This window comes from Acomys minous (assembly GCF_964271855.1).
Source record: "Acomys minous genome assembly, chromosome: 10".
NCBI classification, from domain to species: domain Eukaryota; kingdom Metazoa; phylum Chordata; class Mammalia; order Rodentia; family Muridae; genus Acomys; species Acomys minous.
In genome coordinates, this window is record NC_140491.1 from 64,521,635 (window position 1) to 64,534,464 (window position 12,830).

Here is a 12,830-nt window from a genome sequence, read left to right on the forward strand (position 1 = left end):
TGCTTGTCCTGGACTCACTTTGTAGACCAGGCTGGCCTCGAACTCACAGACATCTGCCTGCCTCTGCCTCCCAAGTGCTGGGATTAATGGCGTGCACCACCATGACTGGCCACTTTGACTTTCTTTGGAGAGCAAAAGCAAGAACGATCCACAGATAGGTATTTGGGGGCTGAACTTTAAGGAATCAAGAAGATGGGATTAGAGGGTTCCACAGTAGGGACTCTGAGCCAGAAACGACGACTTGGCCTCTGTCCTTGAGGAAGTCACAAAGAACCCAAGGAATAAAGTTGCTGCTGAGAGGTCAGTGACATGGTAGGGAATAGTGGGAAAGACTGTTGGGGAGCAGGACAGCGGTGCTCCTGTCTCAAGTGTTTGACATTATTGCGTGATGTTTGCTTTATATTTCCAACCTTACTTCTCAGAGCCTTCTGAGTGGAGAAGAAATGAGCAGTGTCCTTGGACCTCCTGGAGAGGTGATTTTTTTCCCCCAAAGGATGCTTCTTGGTAGCAAACTTCATCTCAAGCTTTACCGATCTGCAAATTCACTTAAGTCTAGCTAAGTCCTCCCTGCTCTGCAAAGCTTGCATTCCCTTATCTGAAGACACACACTCAAGAGTTTTCTTCCACCCGGCCAGGCCAGGCTTCCTCCTGCGCATCCACCTCTCCTCACCCACACTGCTCTAGACACGCAAGAGGCCTTTGCTTACAGAGCTTCAAACCTCTTCCTGATGTATACTCCCCCCAACCCTACCTCTGGACCAACCAGGGAGCTCCCACCTCTCACTGGCTTCCGGTCCTCAGGCCCACTTGCCTATGAAGTACAAAGCAGCAAGGAAAGAAAGTCAGTACAGTGGGCATGAGTCCCTCGCTGGGGGCAGGAAGGAAGCCTGCACCCACCTCTGGGCAGTTGGTGGCAAATCACCTAGAGAAGTCCACTCCCCCACACCGGACACAGAAAATACAAATGGCCCGTCCATCACAGAGATGAGGTTAAAACCTCAGCCCATAGAGGCCACCTCCATATGCTGCCAGCTGGCCCTTCCCAACATGCCTTTCATGCATGACCTATAGAGGTGGTAAATGACATTCAGCTTGGCCAAAGCATCAAGACTTTATGCAAGGAAGTTTTCTTACTTCCTATGGTCAACCCCCCCCTGCCCCCCACCTAGACATTCCTTTGACTGCTCTCTGGTTGCCTGTGTGCTTTTCCCTTAACACAGAGATTCCCAATTTATCTGACTGTGTCTCCCAATGAAGGTTTAGATAGACATTTTTTGTTCAAGGTTACATACACAGGGCTTTGCATTTGAGTCACCATTAGCATTTTGTTAATATGTGTTGAATTGAAAGTCAATAATACAAGCTGGGCGTGGTGGTGCATGCCTTTAATCCCAGCACTCAGGAGGCAGAGGCAAGTGGATCACTGTGAGTTCTAGGCCAGCGTAGTCTACAAAGCAAATCGAGGACAGCCAAGGCTACAAAGAGAAACCCTGCCTTGAAAAACAAAACAAACAAACAAGCAAACAAACAAACAAAACAAAAAACAAAAAAAAAACAAAAAGAAAGTCAATCATCCACATAATAATTACAGTTCTTGAAACAAGATGGGAGAAAGAGAGAATATAATCTTGTTTGTTTGTTTTGTCAGCCGTGGCTCAGTGACCAGTCTAAACCCTGTGGTCCCAAGGTATCAGCACTCACACAATCTAGAAGTTTCTTGAAAACACACTTTAAAAAGGAAACTTTTATTAATTCTTTGAGATTCCTACAATATATCTTGACCATATTAATCCCATTTCCCTGACTCTTCCCAGATCATCCTCCACTTCCCTATGCACCCAACCCCCACCCCGTGTGTATGTGTGCGCACACACGTTAACCCACTGAGTCTAGTTTGTTTTGGCTGGCTACTCCAGATGCTAGAACATTAAAGAAGTAACTTCTCCTATCTGTAACCAAATGCCAGTGGATCCTCAGCCAGGGCCGGGGATTCATGCTCTCTGTCTCTTCTGTGGTGGGCTTGTGTGTAGCTTGATTGTGCAGGTCTTGTGCATGCTGTCACAATCCTTGTGCGTTTGTATGTGCACCAGCTTTGTGTGTCCAGAAAACACCGTTCCCTGGAGTTCACCCACCACCTCAGGCTCTTACAATCTTTCCACGCCCTTTTCTGCGTAGATCTCGGAGTCTGGAGGGAGAGGGTTTGATATTAATGTTTTATGTAAGGTTGAGCACTCCAAGGCTACAAAGAACACTCGTGGGTCTCTAAAAAACACAGGTCCTTGGTTCTGCCCTAGGTCCACTGATTTTAAAATGTAAGGTATTGTACATAGTAGGTTTTTATTCAATCAACCCTGCAAGTGACTCTGCTGTGTGTTTTCAGTTCGAGGCCTCCTGCCCGAGTCTTATGGTCAAGTCAGGGTGGTAGCATTCAACCACGTGAATGTTGTAATGAAATCTCTATATTTATATTAAGACGTTCAGCTATTGAAACTGTCTCCGCCTCCATCCATCTTCCCATTGCACTGGTTACTGCCACTGGCTGGTACACTGAGAGGTGCTGCCGAACTCCATTCCGTGCCTCCAGTTACAAACAACCAAATCTGCCCAAATGATGTGACTGAAACACAGGGTCGAGGCAGAAATCTGACCCGAGCTCTTCTCCGATAAAATAACGCCCTAGAGAAGTCACAGTTCAGGGGCCAGAGATGTGACTGGCTGCTGTGCAGTAAGCTTCAGGAGGGGCCTGAGCATCTGGGTTCCTAAGGACACTGAGTCAGCCCTTAGGATAATTTAGGATCCTAGTCTGTACTATCCCCATTAGAGAAACAATGAGTAGATTGCACTTATTTTGTTTTGTTTTGAGGCCACCTCTATAACACACACACACACACACACACACACACACACACACACACACACACATACACACACACACACGCACACACACACGCACACACACACTATATATATATATATAAACTCTGACTTCCAGATAGAGAGCACAAAGATATATGTTTCATGCAGCAAAAAGTTTGAGGAAATGGGGACAAAGTTGGCCTGCCTAAAGTCTTGAACACTTGGATACTCTGTGTGATGTGCCCTGGTGTTCACTGTCTCGATCCCACAGAATCCAAAGGCAGCAGTGGAGGAGTGAGGGGCAGTTTCCCACAAAGGGCAGCCTAGCCACTGAAGGGTGGGAGGAACAAGTTCGAGAGCGCGCGCAGGAGCCACGGTGCTCATCAGTGGAGCTGGACAGAAAGCCCCCGAGTCATCACTGAACTCGTGGAAAAGCACTGGTCAGGACAGGTGCACTGGATCAGGACAGGGAGCAGCTGTCCTGGAGGGTGGGCCATCATGTCCTTCATGCTCGATGCACACAGCCAGTGGGCATTCCCCCCTCACTCACTGCCCAGGACAGAGGCTTATGGCTTTGCTTGTTTGTTTTAAGGGAAAAATATCTGTTCTGTTGAAGACATCTTGGGCCCCTGAGGAGAAATTGGGAGGTGGCTCTGAGTGTGCTAAGTCAGTGGATAATAATGGGCACAGTGTGCCCAGCAAAGACACCTCCCAACCTTGCACTTGACTGGCCCACTGGCCTGGTATCAGCTTTGCCTTTTTTACTGGTTGACTCTGAGTCCCTGCCCGCCCTGTACAATACTGGCTGCTGTGTAGTAGTAAGCTTCAGTGGGGTCCTGGGCATTTGGGCTCACACCATTCTCCCCCACGTCAATAGCTAGAGTTCTAATACGTCACCACCCTAAGCTAGACCACTAGATCCAGTCTTGGGCGTTAAGAGATGCTAGTCAGGCCTAGGCAGCGATGCCGTCATTGCAGAGACAGGGTCAGCCCCAGCCATCAGCCAAGGGCCCACACTGAAGCCGGAATGAGTGGAGCCCTAAGCGTTGTTAATATCCTGGCTGCTCTTCACTCAAGCTGTCAAGCCGCGCATGTGCTCTTATGGTCTTCTTTTGGGGAACTGTGTATCTCAGTCCTTAAATTAACCCACGATGTATCTTAGAGTGGGAAGCATTGCCAATCTAAGAGGCATCTGCCTTAAAGCCTCTAAGAGGCATCTGTGCTCGTGGCCTTTGGACATATTCTTCCCATGGCTCCAACAGGACCCCCCCAACCCCCCACCTCCCCCCCAGCCCCATTCTCTTATCTAGTACTCCCTTGCCTTGAGTCGCAGCTTCGACTTCTGTAAAAAACCCTTTGTGCTTCCCTGACCAGGTCTACTGAGTCAGTAATTACCCCCCTCTAAGCATGGGATTGCAGAAAAGATCATGAGGGATGCTAATTGGCTGGTCTAGGCTCCTACAGTGATCAGCCCTGGGAGGTGGGTGCAAGTATGCAGATGGCTTTATTCACCTGGTAAAGCACCTGACGCAGCATATGAGGCACTCAGTAGATGCGGCTCTGCCTAGATGCGTGAGGTCAGAATGAAGTAATCAGCCCAGAGGGTAGGAAGGAGCCAGGTCAGGGAAGCAGCCAAGGCTCGGCTTGCCCTCCCCCACCCGCAGCCTAACCCAGTGGCTCCGAACTCATGGGGTGTGTCCGGGTTCCCGGCCTGGTGTTTTTAGTTCTCTGATCTGTCAAAGAGAGAGGAGGACTTGGGGTTGCTTAGGAGAGACTGCCGCAGGCGGGGCTCAGTGCCTTCCGACCTGCCTCAACCAGAGACTCTCTCTTTCCCTCTTCTTTTTGTGTTTGTGTTATAAAATATGGTTCTGTGTTGTAAGAGGAGCAAGGCAAATGGAAAGGCCACTCATTTCATCTTGCGCCTTCATTTTGAGGAAAATTCAGGAAGAAGGGAGATCTTTCCCCCAGTATCAGCTTAAGAAAACTGAATTCTCCACCCCACACGTCTGCAGATCGGAGTGGGGGGGGGGGGCGGGAAAGGAGGGCTCTGGTGACACCTGGCATAAGGGGTCCTGAATGAGATGAAGCAGATCTAAAGGGTCCCCAAATGCCGATGTGCTCTTTTCGAACTGTCACGTGACAGATGGGGTGAGCCAGCCTTCCCAGGAGGTGTGATTCTGAGTAAGATGGGGGGGCGCACTTGACCACGGAGTGCCCAGTCTTGGTCACACACTGTATTCCTACTCACCCAGCATTTACCACCCGGTTCTGACACTTGTCCCTGACAATGCTGTCTTTTTAGGCCACGGAGGGCTGAATCAGCTAGGGGGGGCCTTTGTGAACGGCAGGCCTCTGCCGGAAGTTGTCCGTCAACGCATCGTGGACCTGGCCCACCAGGGTGTAAGGCCCTGTGATATCTCTCGCCAGCTCCGGGTCAGCCACGGCTGTGTGAGCAAGATCCTCGGCAGGTAAGCACGAAATTCACCACACGCCACACCGCCTTCCCTGCAAGGCTTGCCTTCCGTGGTCAGCCTCCCGGCTGCAGGCCTGGGTATCACCTGACTTTCAGAGTATCTGTCAGAGAAGCAATGAGGATGTTTAATGAGAGTCACAGCCCAGCCCTAGTGAGCCGGCCTCTGCGCCTGGGCTTGTGGCTTTTGTTAAATGGCCAGGAAGCATGAACCTCAGAAACGTGGAGGACTGAGAACCACTGAGCTCTGAGGCTCAGAGTGGTGGTTCACAGCCATGGCTGTAACCCGAAATTCTGAACTTTAACATAGCCCAAGAAAAGGGAATGGACTCAAATGTATGTAAGTCATTATCCTCCACCCCACGCAAATGCCTCTGATTCTCCCAGTTGGGCTGAGAGCCGCAGGGCGCAGAAGGACAAGGGACACCAGAGCCTTTGGCACTTCCATCAGAATATTTCCATAAAGAATATTTAAGTAGAGAGTTGGGGGATCCCAGAGTTTCACATCCTGTCTACTTTACTCCTCAGCCCTGGCACACACATGTAGGGTCAGGGGAAGCTCTGCTTCAGGAAGTGCAGGGGCTGGGCTCTAGAGAACCAGGGAGGGGAGTAGGGCAGAAAAGGGGGGAAGGTTGGAGATGGGAAGATAAGAGTGAGGGAATAATAACTGCGATGTAATGTGATTAAATTATAATAAATGAAATATACATAAAAACAGAATAAATCTTCCATAGTCAAAAAATAAATAAATAAATAAAAGAACCATGGAGAGCCCTATCTGTCTGTCTGTCTGTCTGTCTGAAATTGCTAGAGGGAAAGTGGCCTTTTCTTAGGGCCAAAGAGAGAGTATTGTAAGAAGATTATGGAGTGCCAGAAAGAAGAGCTTTGAGTGGCAGTGGCAATGACAATGACTTTTAAACAAAAGACCCAGGCTTTCTTCTATTCATTGGCAGAAGAGACCACAGAAGACAAAGACAACCAGAGGCCATCTTGCTCAAGCCACTAACCGGCTAGCCAGCTAGCTGTGGGGTGGACAGGCGGTGAAGGAGGAGGTTCATGTTTAGGGGCTGAGTCAGGCCAGGGGTTCAAAGGGAGGCTGGACCTGAGAAGCAGCTTCAACTTGGACCACGGAACCTGGTAGAAAAACCAGAGAGGAAAGGGTGAGGGAGAGCAGAGGGTGACTCAGACTTGGACAAGGCACAGGGGGCCCCGCAAAGCAGCAGAGGGTTCAGGGACTCCTGCTGGCTTCCCTGAGTGAGGCCAGGAGAGCAAAGGAACAGGTCAACCGGGCTCAGAGAAGGTGGGGTGAAAGAAACATGCACTGCAGGCCTGTGACTCCCTAGCATCAATAGAGAAAGTCCTTTCTCACTAGGAGGATCTTTGTGTTCTTTCCGATGCAAACACAGGGATGGGGCAGGGAGGAGCCTGGGCGAGGCCATTGCAGACGGGTTTTGCTTTGGTAGCAACACAAATCTACCCAAGTAAGAGAAGTGCGTTGTAGAAGAGAGATCTAGTGTTAGACTGAGCAGGAGTCACAGGAGGGATGTGTCTCAGGTCCCATGTCACTCCTCAAGGAGACTCAGAGGGGACAGAGGCTCTGGCCCGGTCTCTGTTCACAGGCCCCACCTGCTTATCGGGTAATTTTGGGGGGTTCTCTATTGGAGTAGGTACTACGAGACTGGCAGCATCCGGCCTGGAGTGATAGGGGGCTCCAAGCCCAAGGTGGCCACCCCGAAGGTGGTGGAGAAGATAGGGGACTACAAGCGCCAGAACCCAACCATGTTTGCTTGGGAGATCCGGGACCGGCTCCTGGCGGAAGGCGTTTGTGACAATGACACTGTGCCCAGTGTCAGCTCCATCAACAGGTGAGAGGCAGCAGCTTCTGGCACCCTCCTGGGCCCTACGGTTCTGGAAGATTCCTGTAAGAAACATAAAGGGCGTGGCCTGGGTGGACTAGGGGTGTTTTTGGAAGAGGCTTTACTTTGGAGACTCAGGCAGGAGCTCCTAGGCCTGGCACATGTCACCCCATGCAGCCTTCTCTTGCTCACGCCGTGGTGCTGCCCTCTGTCCCAACACTATGCTGTCCTGTGTCTCTTTTGCTCCCTCGAACACCCATAACCTCTTCCATTCTGTGAAAGAAATCTCTTGAGCAGATCTTTTCCTGGCCCACTTTGAGTGCTTGGTCACTTGCTAACTTTTTCAGCCATTTGCTCACTGCCTTTTCGTCCGCCCCTTACTCACTCACTCATTTGCACATAGTCCACTGAGGTTTTTTTCCCGTATTAGCGCCCAGATCACAAAATCCCTGTTCTCGTGGAGTTTACAGTCTAATGATAACACAGACACAAACAGAGTGCCCACACAGACATGCCAAGGACGCAGCTACTTGTCCTGCTGAGGAGGCTAAGAGCCTGATGGGCACTGGGGTAGCCTATGGTAACTTGTTTCAGGGGAATTCCTTAAGCGAGAGGGATTCCTTAAGTAGGGATTAACTAGGGGGAGAAGGGTACCAGAGGAATTCTGAGACTGCCGTATAACATCCCTGTGGTTAACAAGAGCTCACACAAGGAGATGAAACAAAGTTAGTCAAGAGACAAGAAAGGCCTGACGTACAGAGAATGCTAGAAGAAACTGCCTCCAAGAAGCCAGGGGTCATTGTAACATATCCCTGCCTTTTGATGCATGTGCAGTAGGCAGCCATTAGTGTATTTTAAGCAGGAAGCTGATTTGTCTTTGAAAAAGCTCACTCTGGCTGAAAAGGAGAGAATCAGTGAGAGTGGGTGGGGTGGGCCGCTGCGGGCCTCTAGAGGAACAGAGCAGACGGTGGAACACACTGGGATGTTAACAAGGAGACGCACCACATGATTGACTCTGGGGAGGCTGTCAAGGTCAAATCCACAGAACCCTGATAAGCTGCCTGGAGACACCCATGCTTCTAGTCATGACATGGGACACAAAGAAGCAGCTATGAAGAGTGAGGTGAGGTCAGAGGTTGATTGTGGACCCAATGAGATGGAGACACCTTTAAGATGTCAAGTGGGTTGACATAAGGGTGAGCTGGGTCCGTGACAGCTGTCGCTCCTCTTCCACCCTTTTTCTCTAACAATCCTTCTGGTTCCTTACAGAATCATCCGAACCAAAGTGCAGCAGCCATTCAACCTCCCCATGGACAGCTGCGTGGCCACCAAGTCTCTGAGCCCAGGACACACACTGAGTGAGTGTGCTAAGATTTGGCTGTCCCCATACCTTTGAATGTAGACCCAGTCAACTCACTCACACAGACACACAAGAACATATGAATGCTCATATGCCTTACATGGACTGAGTTACTACTCCTGAGGTGAAGTCTACGTCAATGCTCATGGGAGACTCACAGGAACATGAGGAAAAGGACACACTTCAGACAAATGTCATGCTAGGAAGCTTTCTCACCAGCAGGCCCTCAGAGTGAAGGACTCTAGCTCTCTGGGGCCTCTGCCCACCGCATAGCCTGCTGCTTTGAATCCATGGCGGTGGTAGGGGCTAGGAGGGGTATCACCCCACTTTTCTGACCCTCTCCTTCTTCCATTGCAGTCCCCAGCTCAGCTGTAACACCCCCAGAGTCACCCCAGTCGGATTCCTTGGGCTCTACCTACTCTATCAACGGGCTCCTGGGGATTGCTCAGCCTGGCAGTGACAACAAGAGAAAGATGGACGATAGTGAGTGCTCAGGGGACCTGTGGGTGGCATGAGACACAGGAGACCACTTTGCTCAAGCTTTGCTAGGAAGACAAGCCTTTCCTCCCATGGCCTTGGTAGGGCTCTGAGACCCCCTATTCACAGGAGCATCGGTCCTCTCCCTTAGCTGGCCCCGTTCCCAGTTCCCACCTCTTCAGCCCATGGGCTCTTCTGTTTTTGGCCACCTTGCTCTGGTGGCTTGGCAGAAGGGTTTCCTGAAAGCTTTCTTCCTGCCTGGGGGCACTAGGTGACCAGGACAGCTGTCGTTTGAGCATCGACTCACAGAGCAGCAGCAGCGGTCCTCGAAAGCACCTTCGTACGGACACCTTCAGCCAGCACCATCTCGAGCCACTTGAGTGCCCGTTTGAGCGGCAGCATTACCCGGAGGCCTATGCCTCCCCCAGCCACACCAAAGGCGAGCAGGTAAGAAGCTGGGGTGCAGGAGATGGGCAGGGCAGGCGAGGGCCAGGGCAAAGCATGTCCTGTAGCCATCAAAACAACTCCAAATTGCTTCCATGGGCTCAGAGCACATGCGCGCACGCGCACACACACACACAAACGCACACACACATGCACACACACATGCACACATACACACAAACGCGCGCGCGCGCGCGCGCACACACACACACACATACACACACACACACACACACACACAGTGGCTTTCTCCAACAGCAGAACTGGGCCCACAATTGTGGTTAAAGCTCACACCCTTCTTACGATGACCTCAATACCACTCCTAGCCCCACCTTCAGCCTCTCCCGTCACATAGCCTAGGATTCTGTGTGTGTGTGACTCATATGCTCAAGCACACCAGCCTCAGCCACACCTCTCTGGCCTTGCACACCGTGTGCCCTCCTTGTAGGATGCCCTTTTTCTTCCCAGCTGGCTGTGGCCGGAGCTCAATCACCCTCTCTTTGACTTTGTCCCTGCTCCTCGCCTATAATTCACCCCTTTGTCCCCGTCATCCTTCCTGTCCCCCACATGGCTTCTATTGACCTGTCACAGTGCTTCCTAATAATCTAATGACCAAGGGAGTAAAGGCAACAGACTTGAGGACAGGGCAGCCTCTTGAGACACCCCTTCCCATCTCTAGATCATTATATTATTATTATTATTGTTGTTGTTGTTGTTGTTGTTATTATTATTATTATTATTATTATTATTATTATTATTACTTTTTGTGGTGATAGAGATCAAACCTAGGACTTCACACACGCTAAGCTACAGGGAGTTTTCCTCTCCACATCTTAGGACAGGAGAAATGGGTTACAGTGGGATGGCTTCTGTAAAAAGCAGACAGAGATGTGAACATTCCCATACCGAGGCCAACAAATATCCCATAATGCTAACAACCACCGAGAGACGTTTAATATTATCAGTCAATAGTTCCAGTGTCTGTCTCTGTCGTCCTATCTGGTCTAACAGGCCAGGAAACTCTTTGAGGGGGGTTATGGCCTGTCACTCCTCTTGGCTTGAGGCAAGCCCATAAGTACACCTTTAAGGCCCCAGGGAGACAACGATGATGATGCTAACAAGCACTGGAAACATTGCCAGCGAATGGCTGGGCTTCTGGCCCCGTGCCAACCCCCACAGCTGGGCAGGCAATATGCGTCAGTGATTTTTATCAGCCTTGCCTATGACAGCTGTGAGCGGTGTAGACAAAGTTGGCTATCAGCAGGCCTGGGTGCACATCTGATAATCAGAGCATGGCTCCAGAAGGGAAGTGTTGAGCCTGCAGAAGCTTCTTCTATGGTGGTAAGCCTGGGGAAGGCAGTGTGCAAATACTAGCTACCCTTGGAGAAGAAAAAAGCCCTATGGAGGAGACCCTAGGTACCCGCTAGGCCCCAGAGCCATTTCCTGGCTTTATCCGTGAGTCCTCCAAAGGACCTTGCTTGGTTAGAGAGAGCTCCTGTGCTGTGCTGGTGGATATGCATGGAGGATCTAAGGATGAGAGACTCTTAGAACTACAGGAGACTTGGTGGCCACACAGCCTAGCTCTTCAGTTTGTATGAGGGTAACTCAGGGCCTGGCGCGTGGGAGGGCTTGGGAGCAAATGGCTGAGGCTTTAGGGCTGCCAGCCCTAGTTTCTTTCATTAGGATCAATCCACCCCTGCCTATTTTTGACAGCATGATTCCATAGATGTTTTTCGGTTGGTTTTTGTTTGTTTTTTGGGGGGTGGGGTGGGGGGGTAGGTTCCAGACAGGGTTTCTCTGTGTAGCCTTGGCTGTCCTGAAAGTCATTTTGTAGAGCAGGCTGGCCTTGAACTTACAGAGATCCACCAGCCTCTGCCTCCTGAGTGCTGGGACTAAAGGCGTGCGCCAGGATGTTCTTATGTAAAGACTAAATGGGGCAAGAGCATTTGTAAGTCTTTACGCTTCTGTAGCTAAGTCCTCAGCCTAGAGGAGTAAACTGTGCTTCAGCTATTCCTTCCCTTCTTCACCCGCTCATGAGACTGGACTGTGAGGGGCAGGGACCGCCCAGCCTGAGCCTTGCTCCTCTGCTTATTGTGTCTGACCGTGTCAAAGGAGCACGCTCTCTCATCCAGGCACAGAAGCTGTGCCTTTGTGAGGCAAGACGAAAGCAGGTGCTTAGCATGGGACAGAGACGTACACTTCTTGTCTGGGAAATCATCGAGGGTGAAAGTGACCTCATTTCTCACTGCGGTGGTCACCCTCGGGTGTTGTTAGAAAGCTGTAAACTCTTCCTCTATATTGTAAACCCACCACCATGTGAATCAAAAGAATGAGAGAGACTGTTATGAAGACAGGCCAGGAATGTGGCCGTTGCTAGCTCTTCCTGTAGTGGCAAACAATACACCTATTATCATTCCCAGCTGAGCATCTGTGCTTACTGAGTATTATAGTGCTAGGCAACACTTTATTTAAAATCACAATTAATATGTAAGCAGTCTTATGCTGTAGATTCTAGGACCCTTTAGTCTTTCTTTTCCTTCCTTCCTTCCTTCCTTCCTTCCTTCCTTCCTCCCTCCCTCCCTTCCCTTTTCTATTTTCAAGACAGGGTTTCGCTGTGTAGTCTTGGCTGTCTTGGACTCCCTTTGTAGACCAGGCTGGCCTTGAACTCTCAGAGATCCACCTGCCTCTGCTGGGATCACGAGTATTTGCCACCCCCCCCCCCCAGCTTAAATGCATGGAAAAACAATCAAGGCTTAGAGAGAGTCCAAATAGACCACAACTTCCTGTAGATTGTCGCAGAATTAAAACCTAAAGTGATTTCAGGACAGGATCATTATGCTCGCCTGTCCCCAATTCAAGTTCAAGCCCAGAAAAAAAAATTTCCAGTCATCATCAGCAAGCTTAAGATATTGAAAGCAAAACCACCCAAAATCTCTATATAGCTTTACTTTTCTCTTTGGCCTGGGTTTGGAACGGAGACTTGATTTTGAGTCAGTATTTTGCTGTCAGATCAGCACATTCACAAGGCATTTCAAACTTTTTTTTTCCCCACACTCTCTAGAAATTAGATATTTTGTTCAATTTCATTAGACTCTAGCTCTGAGCAACTCCACCCCACCTCTAAGTAGGCCCCCTCGGAAGAATGGAACCAAAGTGCCATTTAGTCAGTAATTGCTGCTACGTGCTGATGGTGCCCTGGTGGCCTCCAGAATTGACTGCAGCTTCCAAAAGTGCCCTGCATGCAACCAGGAAGCATTGTGACTCCTTAGAGAACTGAGCTCACTGGAAATTACTGAAAACAATCAGCTTCAGCAGAGCTGTTACATAACCATGGACCATGCCTTGATTCCGGTCTTGCACAACAGTT

General features: G+C 50.1%; 1 protein-coding gene across 3 annotated transcripts in view; it reads left to right on the plus strand.

Annotated features, from left to right (window-relative positions):
• Positions 1-12,830, plus strand: part of PAX8 (paired box 8) — a 59,293-nt gene that overhangs the window by 27,523 nt on the left and 18,940 nt on the right. For 2 of the 3 annotated variants that reach the window (XM_084798831.1, XM_084798833.1), the window contains exons 3-7: positions 5,159-5,324; positions 6,991-7,191; positions 8,452-8,540; positions 8,900-9,025; positions 9,291-9,466. In XM_084798831.1, the coding sequence (XP_084654957.1) occupies positions 5,159-5,324; positions 6,991-7,191; positions 8,452-8,540; positions 8,900-9,025; positions 9,291-9,466 (758 nt within the window). The remainder of the gene's footprint in view (positions 1-5,158; positions 5,325-6,990; positions 7,192-8,451; positions 8,541-8,899; positions 9,026-9,290; positions 9,467-12,830) is intronic. The other variant, XM_084798832.1, reaches the window with a different exon arrangement.